This window comes from Sinocyclocheilus grahami, unplaced genomic scaffold (genome assembly GCF_001515645.1).
Source record: "Sinocyclocheilus grahami isolate Dianchi unplaced genomic scaffold, SAMN03320097.WGS_v1.1 scaffold38.1, whole genome shotgun sequence".
Taxonomy (NCBI): domain Eukaryota; kingdom Metazoa; phylum Chordata; class Actinopteri; order Cypriniformes; family Cyprinidae; genus Sinocyclocheilus; species Sinocyclocheilus grahami.
In genome coordinates this window covers 2,320,242-2,342,357 of record NW_015505217.1, presented here as the reverse complement: position 1 = coordinate 2,342,357, position 22,116 = coordinate 2,320,242, and the positions used below count along the sequence as shown (strand labels likewise).

Here is a 22,116-nt window from a genome sequence, read left to right as displayed (position 1 = left end):
TATTACAACTCTCTCCCCAGTCTGGCATATAACTGCTCGAATAGTTCCTGTATCAAATGAAGGCCCGCCTTCTGAAATACGAAATGTGCTGTGATTGGTTAGCTGGGCTAGTGTGTGCTGTGATTGGTTAGCTGGGCCAGTGTGTGTTGTGATTGGCACCATTCGGCGCCTGGTCGGGAAATGTTACGCCCCTTACCATAGCCGCCTGCTGCGAGCTTCAGTGTAAATATTGCGTCAAAATCAAATCAATTTGAGCGTGATTTAAACCCGGATGATTGTAACCACTCTAAGTTCGTCTGCCTTGTGAAAGCTAGCGTGTCTCTGACATAGTGATAACACTCGTTGCCTTCTCTAGTGCAGCTCAATCAGGTCTCGTCCCATTCGTCGATATTTGTGATATCACAAATCCTGGAAAATATGCGCTGTAGTCCAAACGAGTCGTTCGTTGTAGTTTTTGAAAAGTGATTTCTGTTAAATAAAATATCTCCTTTTGAAGTGGACTCTGAGCTTTGTAACTTTGCAGATCTTTTTTATGCTCCAACAGCAACATTACAGACTAACTAAAGTTGAAAAAGGGAAAAAGCATAATAGGACCCCTTTAATAATTTCTCTTTTGTCAATGACAGTAATAATATCCTCAGAAGACCAAACTGATTAGCAGCGTGGATACCCAGAGCTCACATATTCGTCCAAAACGACTGATTTCAACGGTTTAATAATTTGACAGAACATCTCATCAACCCAAATCGCCCTTTCGTTATTGCCACAGGCACAGAGGTGTAGTTGCGCTGTTTCTCCGCTGCTGAAGGGGGCGCTCTGACACTCTCTGCGCCTCTTGTCCTCTGTTCATACGCAGAGCTCGCCGAATGCCAGTTACTTCCGGCGTTTAGACATCGAGCAGAGCTCTAAACTTATTTACACTGCCACATAAACTTTTATAGCGCATCGTTCCTCCTTTTCAAAGATTCTCGCTTGTATGTTTAATTGTATACGGCTGTAGGTTGTGTCTTGGCCATGCCTGTGCTCTTTTAGAGAGCTAAAGCTGTAAATGTTATCATGAGAAGTATTTCAATGGACGTACAGGTAAGTTATGCATAACTTATTCATCTGCTTGTGTTCTGGTCTGTATACTGATGTATTAATTAGATTTATTTTAAACGAGCTTATTAACTTTTAACTATAAAAACAAAAAAAGCAACAAAGGAGTTTCAAAGCAGAAATATCTGTCTGTTTCTGCATGTACGTGCCTGTCTGCCTGCCTGCTTATTTGTTTGTTTTTTGTATTATATATATTATTATGTCAAATATTTTGGTTCAGTCTGCTTTGCATTTATTCACTTGATTATTATGATCTCTTTCAATGATGTTTTAATTACTCATTTGCAGTGTTAAAGCTGTTATCATGGCTCATGATGGCTGCCTGCCTTTTTTTTATATTATATCAAATACATTTTGTAGAAAAATCTGCTCTATCTGCATTGAATATATTAACGCTATTATAATGATCTCTTTTAATAATGTTTTAATTCCTTATTTTCAGTGGTAAAGCTCTTATAATGGCTGCCTGCCTGTTTTTTTTGTTTTGATTTATTTAAATTATTATTTAAACTAATTTTGTATGGAGATCTGCTCTATCTGCTTTGCATTTATTACCTTGAATACTAATTTTCTAATTTGCATCGGTAAAGCTTTTCTTATGACTGCCTGCCTGTCTATTTGTTTATTTTTGTAGAGAGATCTTCTCTATTTGCTTTGCATTTATTAACTATTTAATTTCTCATTTGCAGTGTTAAAGCTGCTATTATGGCTTCTCATCACAACACTACATCAGAGGATGATTTCCCCACTCTGAAGCCGAGACGCATCCAAAACCAGAACGTGGTCCACCGGCTAGAAAGGCGTCGGATCTCCTCTGGTCCAGTCGGGGCACACTGGTACCGTGTGCGTTGCTTCCACCAGAACATGTTCCCCAACTTCACAGTGGTGAATGTAGAGAAGCCGCCCTGCTTCCTGCGTAAGTTCTCCCCTGACGGACGATGCTTTATTGCGTTTTCTTCTGATCAGACTTCTTTGGAAATCTATGAGTACCAAGGATGCCAAGCAGCTGAAGATCTTCTTCAGGGTCAGGAGGGAGAAACGCTGGCCAATGGGAATGACCTCCGCTCCCTCAACATCAGAAGCAGACTCTTTGAACGCTTCTTTTCCCTTCTCCACGTCACCAACGTGGCCTCCAACGGTGAGCACTTGAATAGAGAGTGCAGTCTGTTCACTGACGACTGCCGTTATGTGATCGTCGGCTCAGCTGCTTACTTGCCTGAAGAACCGCATCCACACTTTTTTGAGGTGTACAGAAACAACGAATCTGTGACTCCGAACCCACGGTCTCCTCTTGAGGACTACTCGCTGCACATCATAGACCTGCACACGGGCCGGCTGTGTGATACACGCACTTTTAAATGTGACAAAATCATTCTGTCACACAATCAGGGACTGTATCTGTACAGAAATATACTGGCAGTGCTTTCTGTGCAGCAACAGACCATACATGTCTTTCAGGTAAGTGTGTAAGACAAATTACCCGGAACTCCGTCTTATATGTTGTATTTTATTTATATTTCTATTTATTCCTACTATCCCTGTCAGTTCTGTACAAATCATACAAATGCAAATTGCAAAACAGCCAAAAAAAAGAAAGAAAAATAATTTCTTTTTTTCTTTTGTTAAATATTATTAACAAACTTGTTTAAAAAAGGTAGCAGAAATGCCCAAAAAGATTTTAAATCTAAAATGCATAAAATATATTCTTAAAATATTAACATTTATCAAACTAAATCAGTCAGACATTGTTTTTCAGGTTGGTGACTCAAGCTTGTGCCATTTTCCAGTCCCATCACCCAATTTATACCCAGAATTTCTTGTCATTTGTCTGTTTTGGGAAAATATAAATAGGAAAAATGCCAAACACCTTTGTTTTGTTTTAATTAAAATACAAAGTACAAAAAAAAAATTTAAATTTAAAATGTAATCTTAAAATATTATTGACAATTTTTTTTAATCAAAGCAAATTTATTTTGTCATTTTTCTAGTTTGTGCATAAATATAAGTAGCAAAAATTAAAGAAGAGGAATATATTTTCTTGTTAAATTATTAAATATATAGAATATATCTAAAATATTTAAATATATCTATCTTATACAAAATATGAAACATGTTTTAAAAAGTTATTGACAATCGTTTTTCAAAATTAGTTTATTTTGCAAAACATGTTGCTTTTGTACCCATAATTTATTCAAATTTCAAACATAAATAACAATGCTTAAAATAGAGAAATATTTATTTTTTCTAGGAACACTAAACATCAAATAGATTCTTAAATATTAGACATATTCTTTAAACATTATTGACATAATTAAAGGGCTCATATGATGCTGCTAAAAAGAACTTTATTTGGTGTAATGAAATGTGTTTATGCGGTTTAAGGTAAAAAAAAACACATTATTTTCCACATACTGTACATTATTGTTTCTCCTCTGTGCCTCGCCTTTCTGAAACACATAGATTTTTACAAAGCTCATCGGTCTGAAAAGCGAGGTGTGCTATGATTATCACTATATCCAGTGCGTTGTGATTGGCCGAATACCTCAAGCGTGTGACGGAAATGTTACGCCCCTTACCATATTATGATGCCCTGTCTGGCCGGAACGACGAGACAAAAACATGAAAACCCATTATAAACGAGGCATTTGTAGCATCCAGTGGGGACATAATTACTGATTATAATGACTTATACTGTCTTTTTACGCGTTGCATCGCGCAGCGTAAACATAAAACCATGTCTGCATTTGTGATCGGAGAAATTACAAACAACAAGCGCTGCTCTACACTGCTCAAAACTCGCGTTTGAATCATCAGTGGCAAATTCTTTAAATATGAAAACGTACTTGCAGTCTGTGAGTCAGAACAGCTGGCACTGTAGTCTAGGGATGCGCCGATCCGATATTCATATCGGGTATTGGCTCCGATAGTGCCATTTTTCTCGGATCGGGTATCGGGCAGAGAGAACCGATCCAAATCCGAGATTTTTTTTTTCTTCCATTGTGTGAATTATTCTGCGTTACTTCTGAAGCCATACGATAGCTTAATGTGAGCTACATATGAATATTTAAGTCCTTATATTAAAGTTCACACACTCTCTTTTGTCCTGCTGTGGCTGTCAGTCATTCGTTCAGCCTTTAAACCCTGGTCACGTTCGGTTACAGCAGTCAGCTCGGTAAAGCTCTCTCCAACATCATTCTGTGTTCCCATTATACTTGATTTGTAAATACATGTCTATGATTTTATATGACTTTATCTTCTTCCCGGAGTTTAATGTTGTTTTGTTACTTGCTACCGGATATCTGAGAGAACAAAACACCGGCGTAGAAAAGACTATCAATTGTTTTTAACGTGCAGTAACTTAAATGTAAAACTGTTAAAAGAAAGGCTCAATAACTGTTGCACAGAGTTCCTTTGGAGTTCTTCAGCTTTTAAGAACTGCCGGATTTTCCTCTAGTAGGCGGAACTAATGCGCAAACGACAATCTCATTGGCTGGCGCTCACCTATTATCGTCCCTGTTTTGATTTCAGCTAATCAGTTCGAGCGAACGCACACAACCTGATTAATATTCATGAATCCAGTAGCTCATTAATCCTTAGTGCGTTTTTATATTGTTCTTATTAGTAGAATTCGTATAATAATAATAATAATAATATCTTTGTTGTAAATAAAACTTAACCACTGATTTCTAGTCATGTCCTCTTTTGGAAGGCCAAACAAAGTAGTTTAGCTTTCACAACGAAACAGCGTCACACACCACGGCCTTGAGTGAGCGGAGGCCGGAGACCTAGAGTGAGTGGAGGCTGGCTTGAGTGAGCAGAGGCGGGTGGGCTTGAGAATGGCGCGTCCGGCGGGCTTGCGGCAACCACATGTGACGACCCCTAGCTGGACTCCGCTTCGTCCACGGTGAAAGCCAATCCGGCGATCCACAGCGCGAAGTTGATGTATTTCCTCAGCGACCAGCACGGATCAGCTCCAGGCATGACGAGTAGTACAAAGTAGTTTCGCTTTCATAAAGAAACACACAGCGCCTTCACGACATGGCGGCGGCGGCGGCGGTGGCAACAACAATACTACAGCGAGAATAAAAGTTGCACCTTCTTTCTTTGCGTGAACATTATGCAAATCTTCCCACATCGTGCCGTAGACATGTGGGGGCGTGTTAGAACGAGCCGTTTTAGATAGGCGTGGTTGACTCATAACTTTTATAAAGAATATCTCTTTGGATTTGAGACTTTAGTCTTTGCAACTTTACAGAATACAGGTCTTCTTTATGCACCAAGAGCTTGTAACACTCCAAAGAGAAAGGAAAAATTTGAATCGCATCATATGACCCCTTTAAACTTACTAAAATATTGAACTAAATTTATTTCCGATTGTCCCTCCTGACCAGGTGACACCGGAAGGAACCTTCCTTGACGTGCGCACTATTGGTCGTTTTTGTTACGAGGATGACCTGCTGACACTGTCTGCTGTTTACTCTGAGGACCAGGCTGAAGGCCATCCCGGTTTCTCCCGTCTGTATAAGGAGAAAACCATCAACTCCTTAAAACACCGTCTGTTGGTGTACCTGTGGAGGAGAGCAGAGCAGGACGGCAGCGCCACGGCCAAACGCCGGTTCTTTCAGTTCTTCGATCAGCTCAGACAGCTGCGCATGTGGAAGATGCAGCTCTTGGATGAACATCACCTGTTCATAAAATACACCAGTGAAGACGTGGTCACGCTGAGGGTCACCGACCCCTCACAGGTACAAACCACCAGCACTGGAGTAACCAGAGATTCAATCAGATAAGCCCTTGCTGGCGTCATCCCTTAATCTCTGGTAGTGTAAGATACTTGTTATTGTTTTGTTGTGAAACTTTATACAGGTGAGATTTGTGTTGTGCCATGGTTAGTGGATCAGAAGTAAAATATTGTGTAAACTACCTTCTCCTCTTAATTTTTAGCCCTCTTTCTTCGTGGTTTACAATATGCTAACCACCGAAGTTATTGCGGTTTTCGAGAATACTTCAGACAAACTTCTGGAGCTTTTCGAAAACTTCTGCGACCTCTTCCGGAACGCCACGCTCCACAGCGAGGCTGTGCAGTTCCCTTGCTCCGCTTCCAGCAACAACTTTGCCCGTCAGGTGCAGCGCAGGTGAGATATAAATATCGAGCAAGGCCAATTCGCAAGCCACAAATTGATGGTCGAGCCAGAGGAGAGGAGGCCTGTTTCACTTTGTCTCACAAAAGGCTATAACAATGACTCGGTGTAAATGTGGCGCTCTACATATTGGGTGGGAACTTGCTCATGCAGACACCTTTTGATATTAAAAACCCTAATTATGTAGACCTCACAAATGCAGGTTCGGAAAAAAGCAACAAACTTAAAGGTTCTGAAACTTTTTGAAAAACGTCACATGTTCATTCAGAAATCATAATAATATGCTGATTTACTTCTCAAGAAACATTTCTCATTATAATCAATGTTGAAAACAGATGTGCTGCTTAATATTTTGTAGAAACCAAGATACTTTTTCCCCAGTATTTTTTTAGGGATTATTATTTTTACTTTTACTGTTCATCCATTTAATGCATCCTTGCTGAAAGAATAAAATTTCTTTAAAGAAGAAATTTTTTATTTTTTATATTTTGTGAACAAATTAATTGCCCCCATGTGTTTATATAAATAAAATGATTTGATAGAATTATTTATCAAACTAAATACATTTTCTTTCCCCTCCCCCTACCCAGATGACAAGATCTCTCTTGTATTTTAATCCAAGGTTTTGTCCTAACCAGTTGTTTCTTGGTTTCTTTTCTCTTTTTTGTGTTGGGTACGAGGGATGCATGATGTTCGATTTTGCCGATATCCGATATGCCAATATTTCTTAAATCATTTTGGCCGATGCCGATACCGAAATATATTTCCCTTTGCTTTGAAACAACACCAAGTCTCTCCTGCGCAGAAATTATAAACAAATTATTTTAATTTTGGTATTTGTTAGAAGTAATAAACTTTTTTTTCAATTAAAGTACATTGGAAGCCTTGAAAATAACTAATAAAATTAATCTCTTGACTCTCGAACAAACCGTGTTTCGTGTCATTCTGTGTCATTCTGAATGCGCATTCTCAAATTAAATGCAGTGATCCAAAACAGTGAATCTAATCATTATTTAGGCAAACGTTCGCTTCAAGAGTGACCACACTGCTGACGTGATCTTATCACTTTCACACCCTGAGCACATGAGAGCTATTTGTCTTACCGGCAAGGCATATCAGCATTTTTTTGAAATTTTTTTTGAAAATTCTGATTCCGATAATGTTCCGATAATATCGTGCATCCCTAGTAAATACTGCATGGAAAAACTCATAGGTGTTATTTTGTTTAATTCATTTGAGTCACTTAGCCTGCACATTATATATGGACCGGTTTGTTTGTGCCCAGGTTTAAAGACACCATTGTGAATGCCAAATACGGAGGGCACACAGAGGCGGTCAGGAGGCTTCTCGGGCAGCTGCCCATCAGTGCTCAGTCCTACAGCAGCAGCCCATATCTGGACCTCTCTCTCTTCAGCTATGACGACAAGTGGGTGTCAGTCATGGAACGGCCGAAGACCTGTGGTGATCATCCCATACGGTAACTCTGAGTTTAAAAGTCCCTTTTATTAACCAGTTCAGAAGTGGATTTTTAGTGCAATTAATGACTTTATTGGAATATTTATGTATTTTCTTTTTACTTTTAGAGCATGCCTGAGTTTTATTCTCATGCAAGCCTAAATATAGACATATGGACAGTCTTAAAGATTGTTGACAAAGACAGTGATTTGCAGAAGAGGCCAGAATGTACGCCCACTTTTTCTGTATAGTGAAAAATGAGGCCCAGCGTGAGGTCTGCAACAACTTCCTTGTTAAAGCTTGAAACACTGAAGTGTAATTTCATGCCGTGACAGGCGATCTTTAAAACACTTCCTGAGAGTTCTCAAAAATTTCCCTGACAAATGTTACCATATTTCTCTGATGTACCAAACAACGGTTCGCTTATGCTGTAAAACACACCGGTTTCTTGCTGTCGACATGCAAGTTGGCTTTGTAATAAACTGCCACTGCTTTTTTTCCCCTCCTCCTGCAGGTTCTACGCGAGGGACTCGGGGTTGCTGAAATTTAAGATCCAGGCAGGCCTGCTGGGCAGACCCATTAACCATGCAGTCAGGAGACTGGTCGCGTTCACCTTCCATCCCTTTGAGCCATTCGCCATCTCTGTGCAGCGCACCAACGCCGAATACGTCGTTAACTTTCATATGCGCCATGGATGCGTATGATAACGCATGTGTGAGTAGAGACGTGCGCTTTGAGAGACTCACGAAATCTGTTTGTTTTATTTTTATACATCCTTTTTATATTAAGGTTTTATTTATTACAAATGTGATCTTTTATGCATTTACACTAAATGTTTTTATATTTAGCTTTTCTGTTCTTTAACTAAATTGCAATGTGCAAAATAAAATGGTTTATTTATATTACAGTATTGTTTGACCCGTTGTCCCGCCTTTTCTCGTTGAAGGTGAAAGATTATTGTCAAAACAGATGTTTTCGTTTTTCAGCATAGTTTAAACTGACAGAACATTAAGATATCCTCAGTTCACATTTGACATCTGCCATTTTTAAATAGAATATGCTAATGCCCCCTTTTAGCAGTTTTCCCCTCAAAAGCCTAATGAAATAGTTCAGCTTCCATTACCAAGCCAGCTCCCACATAGTCAACCAGCATTAACCAAAAAATGGAGGTGGGTTCGAAGCACACCACAGCAACACTAATGCCACAATAATAACAACAAAAACTAATTCTGAAATTGATTCATTATAGCCAGTTTACTAAGTGAGAGTCTTCCCTGGGGGAATACGATTGTTCAGTTGATAGAGCAGAGGTTGAAGAAAATGCATCTGTTTTAACAAGCACTTCATCGCTGATTGAAGGACAATTTTCAATACGGGAGATTGCGACAGCTTTAAAACACCAGTGTTTTTGTGAACTTCCATACGGAGGGGAACGATTTTTCCCTCTTCATAATGAAGCCAAAATACAATTAGAACTAATAAATCGAACGCGCAAATCGCAGACGACTCGTATGTGGAGTCGCCCGTCTCAGTGGGAAAGGAGCATGTCAAATCTCCCCCCACCAGTCTAAAAGCTTTCTTTTCTTGAAGTTCCGCAGTGTGCCATTTTTTTTGAGTGGACCCCTAAGTGCAACTACTGTAAGTGTAATCATTCTCTCAAGGCTTTATGAATACGAATCCCTGATATCCCGCTAGTTACTGACAGAAATTTCCCCTGTCCAGCAAGATGACCGCGTTCTTGAAATTAGCTGTTATGTTTTTTGTTTGTTTGTTTTGTTTTATTACAAAGTCATTCAATTAAGACTTTTTAAAATTAAATTTATTTTCTAGATCAATCATATAAATTAAAATAGCGGTTTGGTAAACAAGTGAAACAAAATTCAGACAAGACTCAACTATAAAAACTATACTTTTTTTTTAGGGCTGTGTATTGGCAATAATCTGGCGATATGATACGTATCACGATACAGGGGTTCCGCAGTGTGCCATTTTTTTTGAGTGGACCCCTAAGTGCAACTACTGTAAGTGTAATCATTCTCTCAAGGCTTTATGAATACGAATCCCTGATATCCCGCTAGTTACTGACAGAAATTTCCCCTGTCCAGCAAGATGACCGCGTTCTTGTAGGTGCTCCAGGCGCGGTTGTGCGCGGGGCCCCTGAACGCAGGAATGAATGCTTTTAACCATGGACTGGATTGAAAAGTGTGATCCTAGGGTTCGGCGTGGGCGGGAGTGGGAGGGTGTCGACTGTGCTTTGTAGGGCTTCTCTCTCATTTAATTCATCTGTAATGGTGCTGCCGTGATATGGAACAAAAAAATCTTACCGGGGTTATAATTTCCCTGTGCAATCAGTTCAGTTTTACGTTGCATGGGAAAAAAAGAGGGGAGAGAGAGTAAAAGGTGAAAGGTACAGAACACTTGATTGAGGAGAAAATTAAGTGAAACGTTGTGAATTGTGATTGCATTATTCAACGTTTTCCATCGCATTCTTCCTCCTTTTGTGTTTCTGTTATGCGTCGCGGTGACCTGTCCCCATCACAAATGATCCACACTGCTCCGGGTATGAGAGAATTAATTAGATAAAGAGAGAGAAGAACTAAAACATTTACCACAACAGAATTGGTGCCGACAGAGATGTTATGCCACGCTCTTTCAGTCCGACCTCGTCACAGGCTTTAATAGCTGTCATTGTTGTGGCTGCCTGCGCTGTTAGACAGAGACAGTGCATCTTTCATTGCGGTCTTCATCGCTCTGGTTTAAAAGGTGTTACTGAACCCGAACCATCCATCATGGGCGCGCTTTGTAAAACATGGGATATCTGTGTGTCGTCAATTGAAAATCTGTGCTACCCTCCAAACTTGTGACTTATTAGAAGGAACATTTAAAATATCTTGACATTTCTGCTTGCTTCATGGCTTTTATAGCGGCATAGGTCGACTCAACCGCATGTAAAGTTGCAGAGGTCATTGCATAGGTGGGTTGTCTACCTCCCTAGGGGTTATTCTCCTCGTAACTTGTCACAGTCTTTTATGATATGCAATTACAATCCCTTCTGGTCTAATTTGGAGTTGTCTAGAGTTATTTTAAGTATTTTGCAGTTTTTAAAAGGTCTAATGACTGTAAATGGATCTCACTTCTGAATGACTTTGAGAACTACTGATTTCAAGTTTGTTTTCTGTTTAGGATTAAGATTAGGATTTATTTTCATTTAAATTTACTGATAGTCTAGGTAAAAAATGGTAGAAATTCAGTTCAACAAAATTTTAACATGCACTTTGAAACAATATAACTGTTGACTCCGCTAAATGGTAGTGCACAAAATAAATGCACTTTTATATACATAAATATTTGATATACATTTGACCTGTTTTTTTTTTTTAAAGATAATTAAATTGCAATTAGTTGCACTAATTAAAATTAGCTGTTATGTTTTTTGTTTGTTTGTTTTGTTTTATTACAAAGTCATTCAATTAAGACTTTTTAAAATTAAATTTATTTTCTAGATTAATCATATAAATTAAAATAGCGGTTTGGTAAACAAGTGAAACAAAATTCAGACAAGACTCAACTATAAAAACGATACTTTTTTTTAGGGCTGTGTATCGGCAATAATCTGGCGATATGATACGTATCACGATACAGGGGTTGCGGTACGATATTTTGCGATACTGTAAGCAAAACGATATATTGGGATATTTCTTATTTTAGGAATAATAAATATAAATGTATGCATATAAATGATATTTATATTTACCAAGAACACAGTGGGATCTGCATTTGCATTAATCTGTCCCTGTAACATTCAACGTTATTGAACCACTTTTTGTGCAGTACGAGTAAAGGGGTAAAAGTGCTTGCAGGAGTAAACAGATCTACTCGAGATCTGGAGCTCATTGATAAATATTTTATATCGTAAGATGCACTGCCTTTACACAGAGTGCGCATGCTCACGAAATTGAAAGTGAGCACTCATTCAAAAGAGATTTAAACACTCCCCATTGATAGCGGCTCCCTGATACGCAAAACATTATATGCAATATTAGAATGTTTGCAGGAGCAGGTGGGAACACACACGTCACTGTTTAAGTTCAGAGAGAAGAAGACTGCTATCTAGCGGTCGAGATATAAACTCAAAACGAAACAACTGCCATGAATATTTTTTTTTAAATATCGATATTGTGTTTTTGAGAATCGATACAGTATCGCCAAACAAAAAATCAATATTTTCTTACACCCCTACTTTTTTATATACTGAAATTTTGAACTGATTTTTTCATAAATGTGAGGTCTGAGCAAGTTGTCACGCGTTTTCATTTTAATGGATTTTATTAATTACAATGTTGGCCAAAACAGTTATTTCATATTTTATGTTTGCATTTTTGTTTCCATACTTTGTGGCAACATATCTCACTATTGGTCAACTTCTGTATATTTTTCTTGGCCAATAGCAGTGTTTTTGATATGTGCCTATTCAAAAACTTTTCTTTTATATACACATGTAATTTTATATAATAACATGATGTGTCTTTGTTCAATTTTATATAAATTTTATGATTGTCTTTGTGCCTTTATGCCTGTGCCCATAGCCCTCGAAAAGACACAGGTGGCAAGTGTTTGATGGCCCTGTAACACTTTTCCACTTTTTATAAGTATAGACTCTTCAAACTTGTAATCAGGCACTTATTTTGTGTTAATTAAGTCTACACAAATGGCAGCAACCTAGCATGCAGAGAGGCCGCGAGTCACCTGAAAAACTTCAGCTGGGTTTATTCGGCCGCCTAATTAGGTGTCCAGCTGCTTGCCGGTCGGCCAGCTTGGAGATCACGTCCAATAAGATGGCCAAGTAAATCCAGGGCCACTGAGCTGGGCTAACGTGTGATATCCTGCCTTGGTCGGTGACATGGCTGACTGGGGTTAACCTGTGAAGAGGCAGCAGGTGCTGTGGGATTAAGTGTCCGCCCTGCCTCTGGTTACACAAGCTAATTGAACACATTCTGACGCCCTCTGGACACCTGGGGAAAGCTTCTGGGCATGAGAGTGGGAGGGATCTGGTTTGTACTGTGTGTGTGGTTTGAGGAAAAAATATACTGACCCCTATTGTCTAAAAAGAGCGATGAATACAATGTGGTTTGCTTATTAAGTTAACCTAAATATGAAAACATGCATATTACACTGAGAAAAAATGATGTAGATACAATTGTCACTCAGAAATTGCTAGTAAATTCACAATTAATTACAAAGTAGTGGAAAGTAACATATTGAATTCTACATGGAATTTTCAATGAGGAAATACTGAAATAGTATGTAAAATGTGCTCCAATGATCTTTATTTACAACCTCAAAAAACACTCCCCATTGATAGCGGCTCCCTGATACGCAAAACATTATATGCAATATTAGAATGTTTGCAGGAGCAGGTGGGAACACACACGTCACTGTTTAAGTTCAGAGAGAAGAAGACTGCTATCTAGCGGTCGAGATATAAACTCAAAACGAAACAACTGCCATGAATATTTTTTTTTAAATATCGATATTGTGTTTTTGAGAATCGATACAGTATCGCCAAACAAAAAATCAATATTTTCTTACACCCCTACTTTTTTATATACTGAAATTTTGAACTGATTTTTTCATAAATGTGAGGTCTGAGCAAGTTGTCACGCGTTTTCATTTTAATGGATTTTATTAATTACAATGTTGGCCAAAACAGTTATTTCATATTTTATGTTTGCATTTTTGTTTCCATACTTTGTGGCAACATATCTCACTATTGGTCAACTTCTGTATATTTTTCTTGGCCAATAGCAGTGTTTTTGATATGTGCCTATTCAAAAACTTTTCTTTTATATACACATGTAATTTTATATAATAACATGATGTGTCTTTGTTCAATTTTATATAAATTTTATGATTGTCTTTGTGCCTTTATGCCTGTGCCCATAGCCCTCGAAAAGACACAGGTGGCAAGTGTTTGATGGCCCTGTAACACTTTTCCACTTTTTATAAGTATAGACTCTTCAAACTTGTAATCAGGCACTTATTTTGTGTTAATTAAGTCTACACAAATGGCAGCAACCTAGCATGCAGAGAGGCCGCGAGTCACCTGAAAAACTTCAGCTGGGTTTATTCGGCCGCCTAATTAGGTGTCCAGCTGCTTGCCGGTCGGCCAGCTTGGAGATCACGTCCAATCAGATGGCCAAGTAAATCCAGGGCCACTGAGCTGGGCTAACGTGTGATATCCTGCCTTGGTCGGTGACATGGCTGACTGGGGTTAACCTGTGAAGAGGCAGCAGGTGCTGTGGGATTAAGTGTCCGCCCTGCCTCTGGTTACACAAGCTAATTGAACACATTCTGACGCCCTCTGGACACCTGGGGAAAGCTTCTGGGCATGAGAGTGGGAGGGATCTGGTTTGTACTGTGTGTGTGGTTTGAGGAAAAAATATACTGACCCCTATTGTCTAAAAAGAGCGATGAATACAATGTGGTTTGCTTATTAAGTTAACCTAAATATGAAAACATGCATATTACACTGAGAAAAAATGATGTAGATACAATTGTCACTCAGAAATTGCTAGTAAATTCACAATTAATTACAAAGTAGTGGAAAGTAACATATTGAATTCTACATGGAATTTTCAATGAGGAAATACTGAAATAGTATGTAAAATGTGCTCCAATGATCTTTATTTACAACCTCAAAAAATTTTTTTAATTTTTTAATATACAGTGTATTCACTGGGCTGAACCATTTAAAATATTAATGACAGATTTTAGGTTTTGAGCCTTTAAAAGGATAGTCCTCCCAAAAAATGAAAATTCTTTCATTAATTACTCACCCTCATGTCGTTCCAAACCCGTAAGACCTTCGTTTATCTTTGGAACACAAATTAAAATATTTTTGATGAAATCTGAGAGCTTTCTGACCCTCCATAGACCGCAATGCAACTACCACATTCAAGGCCCAGAAAGGTAGTAAGGACATTGTTAAAATAGAGGCGCTGCGCCTTGTTTACAAAGAGAGGCATTCACACACATGCGTCACGGTACTGATATGAACATGCATTGAGTTCAGACATGGAAGAGAAGAAATGGTTGAATAAAGTCATTATTTTTGCTTTCTTTGCACACTAAAAGCATTCTCGTAGCTTCATAAAATTACGGTTAAACCACTGATGTCACATGGACTATTTTAATGATGTCCTTTCTAGCTTTCTGGGCCTTGAGTGTTTCAGTTGTGTTGCTGTCTATGCAGGGTCAGAAAGCTCTCGGACTTCATCAAAAAAGATTTTAATTTGTGTTGAACATAGGTCTTACTGGTTTGGAACGATGTGAGGGTGAGTAATTAATGACAGAATTTTCATTTTTGAGTGAACTATCCTGTTAACATCTTGAGGAAGTGCAGCACCAACATAGGAATGCATCTCTAAAACTGTTGTTTGAGTCATATCATCATATTTGTGTAAAGTTTTGGTAACACTTTATTTTACGGTGTCCTTGTTACACGTTACATGTACTTACTATTATAATAATATACTACTCTTATAATTATAATAAATTATGCATAATTACATGCAACTAAGCCTAAACCAAACCCTCATCCTAACCCTAACCCTATAGTAAGTACAAGTAGTTAATTGGTATTACTCAGTACTTATCTGTATAATTACACTGTAAAGATGACACCTTAAAATAAAGTGTAACCAAAGTTTTTTTTAGTCCAAATTTTAGGGCCTGTTTAAAAAAAAATCACCCTTGGGATATACAAAATTGACGATTACTTCAGTGAGATGGTTCTTTTAATCAGTTGAAAGACTCCAGTTACTAGTTTGAAAAAGTCAGCAAAACCATCATGGAACAAAGCTACAAGTTTCTGAAATGTTTTCTGTCTTGAAAGTTTTGCACTATTTATATTGTGTAGTTAGTTGTGTAAGTTTTCAGTGCAAACTGAACAAAATTAGCTTAAAAAAGTGTACCATGAAAGCGTGTCAAAAACATCTTTATATTATGTTGTTTAGGGGCAGCACATGAAAACAGTAATTAAAATTTGATGAAAACATTGTAAATTGATTCACAAATGAATGATCCTTAACAGCTAGTTCTTTCTATAGTGTATAAAAATCATACAGTGCAACCAGTGTTACACAATTAAAAAACAACTGATTCTTTTAATAAATCATTCAAAACTCACTCAAAAATCTCACAAGTTTTATATTAAATTGAGTGTTTCCTGCACTGCCTTTCAGCGTTGGCCAATACTGTGCAACAAGTTGTGAATGTGAGTCGGCAGGTCAAACTGAATGAGAATGAACAAAAGATTGTGTACCATGAATTTACATTGAAACATATTTTTGTTATTGAGCTGTCCTTGCTGGCTGCGCACAAAAACAGACAGCACAAGCAGTATAGTGCAATTCACGAATGAATGACTCTTAGGAGTTGCTCGCTTTTAGCAAATCAAACAGGTGCAGAGCAACCAGCGTAATCCAATTCATAAACAAATGGCTATTAAGAGCCGGTTCCTTTATTGAATTGTTCAGCAGGCTCGCAAGTTCATGGGTTTCAAATCAGTCTGACAAATACTTCATTGAATGAACTCACTTAATGACGTATAGCACTTTCTTACTGGTTTACTGCTATTTTTACTGACATTTTTATAGAAGCTTATTTCTACCACTAAATAAAAAAAGGTAATTGTGAATTTTCTCACTCAGAATTGTAAGATAAAAGGTTGTAATGACCTCTTATTTGTTTGTTCTGTGGCAGAAACAAGCGTGACTTTTTTTCTCCGCTGAATTTGAGTTTATATCTCACATTTCAGACTTCTCAGAATTGTGAGTTTTCATCTGACATCTTGAAATTCTGAGTTTATATCTGAAAATTCAGTTTTCTTCAAAGAATCGCAAGTTTATATACGGCAATTGTGAGTTTATATATATATATATATATAAATGGGAACTTGAAATAAGTAAATATAAATATAAACAGAACAAAAATATCGTTTCCCACATCCCCCCAATTATGGATGTATGACTTTAAAAAACACACACACACATATATCAGATTATCATTGATATATCGGTCAGGAGATGCTTGCATGTTTAGTAATGGCCATCTTTATCTGTAAATAAAGAATGTTGCTTATCTATTAGCTTCAAACTGGGTAAAAGGTTTCAAATAAGGTCAATGTTTGAATTAACGGTGAGTGAGCAGTACAAATAGCAACAGAAATTCACATGTCAGTCAGTTGTTTTGGTAAAACATTAAGCTGAGGTTAATTACGAGAGGAAGTCATGGACCATATGTTAGTGTTTGCAGCATATATGTCGAGTTATCAATCTTTATGAGAATATAAGGCCGAAAAGCATACATTTCCTACCACATGCGATGCGAAGACAAGCCCGCACTGCTGGCCTGACCCTGGTTACTATGGTTACGATGTGTACTTTGTTGTAGCCACTGTCTGCCTGGTAACCCAGTTCTTGCTAATTGCTGTTGTCTTGGCAACAAGGTGCCCAATGTAATCTGGAAAAAATGGGTAACAATCTGCAACAAATGTATGTATTCATTAGAAGAATTCAGCCTCTCCCTTCTGGCATTCCTTTGGCAGACTAGACCACATTTTAATCTTTGTGTTTTTGGGTTAGAATAAAATGAGTCGACACACCTGACCTTACAAGATCACACTTATTTCGGCGCAACCTCGATTCTGGGCTGCCGGCCACCTGTTAGACAGCAGTGTAATATGAAACGGAAAGGGCCTGCTCTGGTGTAGCATCGTGTGTTATCGCGTAATTCAATAGAGAGGACCTACACTGATTTTCACCCCAGTGAGATGTGCACATCATCATTCAGAGGAGACAATGAGTCTAACGAGCGTGTTTAGTTCAATAATTCACCTAATTTAATTCTGCAGTTACTCTTGGATGAAATTAAACGTGTAGCCCACTGTACCTTATACAACTCTGCTATTGCTGTATGAAGTCACTAAATGATGTACTTAAAGTAAATCTGAATATCAATGCATAGTTCTTTATTCTTGACATATATGCTGCTGATTTCAAAATTGTTCCAACACTCTCAGAAAAAAAGGTACAAATCTATCATCAGGGTGGAACCCTTTCGAAATATGTACCTTTAATGTACTAATATGCAACCTTTAGGGGTAAATAAGGTTCAAAATGGTACCTTCCCCATAGCTTTGTACCTTTTTTCGAGAGCGAACATTATGTAAAAAGCTCTAATACTATTTAATATAATCCTTTCTGTAGAAGGAATGCAAATTAGGGCTCCAGAATGACAAAAAGCAGCATGCAAGCATTATAAAAGTGGTTCATATGTCTTGTGTGCTATATTTGAAGTCTTCTGAAGCCATGCAATGACCAAAAATCCTAATGTTCTGACTCTTATGATTCATTTGTGGTGCTTTTCTCGGTCCCACTTTATTTTAGCGGCCTTAACTACTATGTAGTTACATAAAATAAGTACAATGTACTTATTGTGTTCATATTGTATTGCAAAACACTTCTGCTGCTATTGAGGTGGGATACAGGTAAGGTTTGGGACAGGTTTGGTGGTATGGGTAGGTTTAAAGGGATAGTTCACCCAAAAAATGAATATTACCCCATCATTTACTCACCCTCAAGCCATCCTAGGTGTTTAGGACTTTCTTCTTTCAGACGAATACAATCAGTTATATTTAAAAACGTCCTGGCTCTTCCAAGCTTTTAATAATGGCAGTGGGTGGGTGTTATTTTTCAACAGTCCAAAAGAAGTCCAATAAAGTGCATCCATCCATAATTAATACAATCAGTTATATTTAAAAACGTCCTGGCTCTTCCAAGCTTTTAATAATGGCAGTGGGTGGGTGTTATTTTTCAACAGTCCAAAAGAAGTCCAATAAAGCGCATCCATCCATAATTAAAAGTGCCTCACACAGATCCTTTATTCACAGAGGGTGAATAAAGGCCTCCTGTAGTGAATCGATGCATATTTGTAAGAAAAATATCCATGTTTAAAACGTTATAAACAGTAATCTAACTGTCATACGCACAAGTGTTCTGGACGGATGACGTAGGATGTATGCGTAGCGTAAGCTCCGGTGAGACGTGATGAATGCAGAAGCACAGAGGAGAGAGCAAAACAAAACACTGGTCATGAATTAGAAGTACAAAACGGGGATTTGTAAAGAAAAATGTTGGAGGATTTTGATATAAGCCAAGAGGAGACTGGTTTTCCTTTGCTAAAGTAAGGAAACTTTGCTTCCTTTGCTCCTGTAAACAAACCCTGGTTCTCGCGAGACTAGCATAATCTCACTGGAGCTAATACTACGCCGACATCCTACGTCATCCACCTGGCATACAACAGTTAGTTTTTAAATATAACTCCGATTGTATTCATCTGAAAGAAGAAAGTCATATACACCTAGGATGGCTTGAGGGTGAGTTAATCATGGGGTAATTTTCATTTTTGGGTGAACTTTCCTTTTAAGGGTGGGTTAAGGTGTAAGGGATGGGTCAACAGTGTAATTATAAATGTAATTACATAAATTAATTACATATGTAATTACATGCAGGTATTTTTTCATTTTAAGTACAATGTGCCGAATGATAAATGTAAATGTAAATACATAGTAGTGAATGATAGCCCTTGTCTCATTTTATTTATTTATTTATAAGTTTTCAGAGTGAACTGAACAAAGATGTGCTTTGATATGTGCTGTGAAATAATGGCAAATATATCTTTATATTGAGTTATCCTTATATGCTGCACATGGAAACATGCAGAAAATTGGTGGAATTTATTCACGAACAAATAAACTGGTTCCTTAAAAAAAAATAAAAAAGCAAGGATATTTTCAAAAATCTACATTTTTTGTTTGAGAGAACAAACTCATTCAGGTTTGAAACAACATGAAGGTGAGTAAATGCCATTTTGTTGATACTTTTGTGCTTCTTTTTTAATTATTTGAGTGAACTATTGCTTTAAAACAGGAAAAGAATGTAACTAACTACATTGTGTTTAAGGGTGCACTGCAGGATTCTCTCTATTATTCCTCTTTTTCTCTCTTTGTCCCATCACAACAAACCAATTAAATCATTAGGCTTACCGTAGTGATGCAGTAAGGCAAAAACAAGGATTTGAACACTGATTTTTTTTAAGTGGATTGGTTCAAAAATTCATTTCTGACCAAAAGAAACCCTCTGTTGTGTACCTTTAACACTGTACTGTACTTTTTCATTCACTCACAATATGCACAAAACCTGGAGCACAAAACCAGTCTTAAGTCGCTGGGGTATATTTGTAGCATTAGCCAAAAATACATTGTATGGATAAAAATTATAGATTTTTCTTTTATGCCAAAAACCATGTAAATTTCCTACTGTAAATATAATAAAACTTCATTTTTTATTAGTAATATGCATTGCTAAGAACTTCATTTGGACAAATTTAAGGCGATTTTCTCAATATTTTGATAATTTTTTTGCACCCTCAGATTCCAGATTTTTAAATAGTTGTGTATCGGCCAAATATTGTCCTATCCTAACAAACCATACATCAATGGAAAGTTTATTTATTCAGCTTTCAGATGATGTATAACTCTCCATTTCGAAAAAAAATTACCCTTATGACTGGTTTTGTGGTCCAGGGTCACATATTTGAAAATTAACCCAAATGACTTCATTTAATTGGACTGTTCAGTATAAATAGCATGCTATAAACATTTATCACTGCACGTTTAGTTAACTTGAAAACATTTCTGAGAAACAGCAGCTTAGGAAAAAAAGCAAAATCCTTCTCCAGAGATCATTTAGTGGGCACGGAGTTTAAAAACGGCCCATGTGCGTAAGGAGGTTGTGTCACTGTTCTCTCTTTTGGGTGTGAATTTATGTATGTGTCACAGACAAGTAATTTATACAGAGTCATATTGAGATGCATACATCAAAACTAGCATTTCTCAGCCATATTATGGTCCAAACCATTCATTTGCATTCAGCATCAACTCAATGAATGTATAGCAGATAATTTAAAACATTAATACGTCAATGATGTATGCTTTCCTTAAACTTTGATTGTTACGCCTAAAACTGGGTGGTTCTTGCTTATATAAAAGAATGTTCAGTAGGTCATTCATACTTGATTTGTGAAAACAAATGCTTTGTTCTTAGAGATGTTTTATGTATGCCATTACTATCCATCTTTCTGATTAACGAACATACGCTTTAGCTTAATAGGACCTTCGCCAGCCTCTTAACAAAACATGTTTTGGTCCCTGTATATATGTTTAGATGTATCTAAAGAGATTCTCCTGTTCTCCATTTCCATTTGCAGGCTTCTTCAAAACCCAAAACCTTTTCACTGAGACGTATTGTGCCTGATTAGCTTCTTCTGAAGTGTCTCACATCCTTGCTTCGCCCTTAATGCTGTCGGCAGCCATCGAAGACCTTGCTGCACGGTGGAAATGATCATTCCCCCATTACTGAGGGTCCACTATTTTTAACTGCTGAATGAAACCTCCTAACCTTTCCCTTTTCACACCATAGCACATGTCTGAAAGGTAACTGCCCCAATAACGCACCGCAACATGTGTCAGGTACGCTAACCAGGACCTGCGCTCCAAGAAATAAAGGTAATTTGATAGTTCTCTGTTAGAGTATGCAGAGTGAAGAGCACTTATAAAATGTTACCTTCATTGTTCCTGCTTTGAAAATGCACGTAAGGTCATGAGCTAATGAGCCCATATGAATCGGATGATATAATTTTTTTTGAAATGCTGGAAACATGGTTAAGTGGGATAATAGCACAGACGGCTTCTTCTGTGTGCTTCCATTTTTATAGATGAACAACTAACTAAACAAATAAAAAACACTGGAGTCGAGCTAAGTCAACATGCCTGTAAAAATAGTTTTGGATATGCAAAACACTGGTTCAATTCTTGTTTTGTATTCCAGATACATAAAGCTTCAATTGAACTGGCATATATACACATGAGGTAAGGTATTATAACAATATGTGGGTTGTGATGTTTAGTGTGATAAAGTTTTACCTATTTGTTTGCATGGGCTTCATTGCTTTTATATTATATTTATATGTCACTCTGAGTTTGGTCAGATAGAAATAATAAAGAATGTGAACAGAGCAGAATGACAGAAATTTACCATCATACACTCAGACTCTTTTTTTTTTCTTTTGCTGGGAGAATATTGCTAGTTTTGAAGCATACAGAGGTACTTCTGTAGTACAAAGCTGTCTGAGAGTTTTATTTACCCATCTCAAACAACATCTTAAACCAACAGGGCTGTTTGGACAGATGAAATCCATCTCTGCATCATATTTTGGCTTTTTATCCCCAAATGCTGGCACAATATTTGTAACTCATGTCTTGAACACTCTTGTCAACATTTAATATCATCCATGCAAGACT

General features: G+C 37.5%; 1 protein-coding gene across 2 annotated transcripts; it reads left to right on the top strand.

Annotated features, from left to right (window-relative positions):
- Positions 1 to 857: 857 nt before the first annotated feature.
- LOC107581827 (DET1 homolog) lies at positions 858 to 21,079 on the top strand. 2 transcript variants are annotated; one of them, XM_016267489.1, is made up of 7 exons: positions 858 to 1,083; positions 1,788 to 2,556; positions 5,490 to 5,843; positions 6,043 to 6,233; positions 7,525 to 7,716; positions 8,209 to 8,408; positions 21,024 to 21,079. In XM_016267489.1, exons 2-6 carry the CDS (start codon positions 1,804 to 1,806, stop codon positions 8,396 to 8,398), a joined length of 1,680 nt encoding a protein of 559 aa, XP_016122975.1. In that variant the 5' UTR covers positions 858 to 1,083; positions 1,788 to 1,803; the 3' UTR covers positions 8,399 to 8,408; positions 21,024 to 21,079. The 2 variants fall into 2 exon arrangements, with proteins under 2 accessions (XP_016122975.1, XP_016122974.1); XM_016267488.1 differs by lacking the exon at positions 21,024 to 21,079 and having other exon boundaries at positions 8,209 to 8,569.
- Positions 21,080 to 22,116: the final 1,037 nt, after the last annotated feature.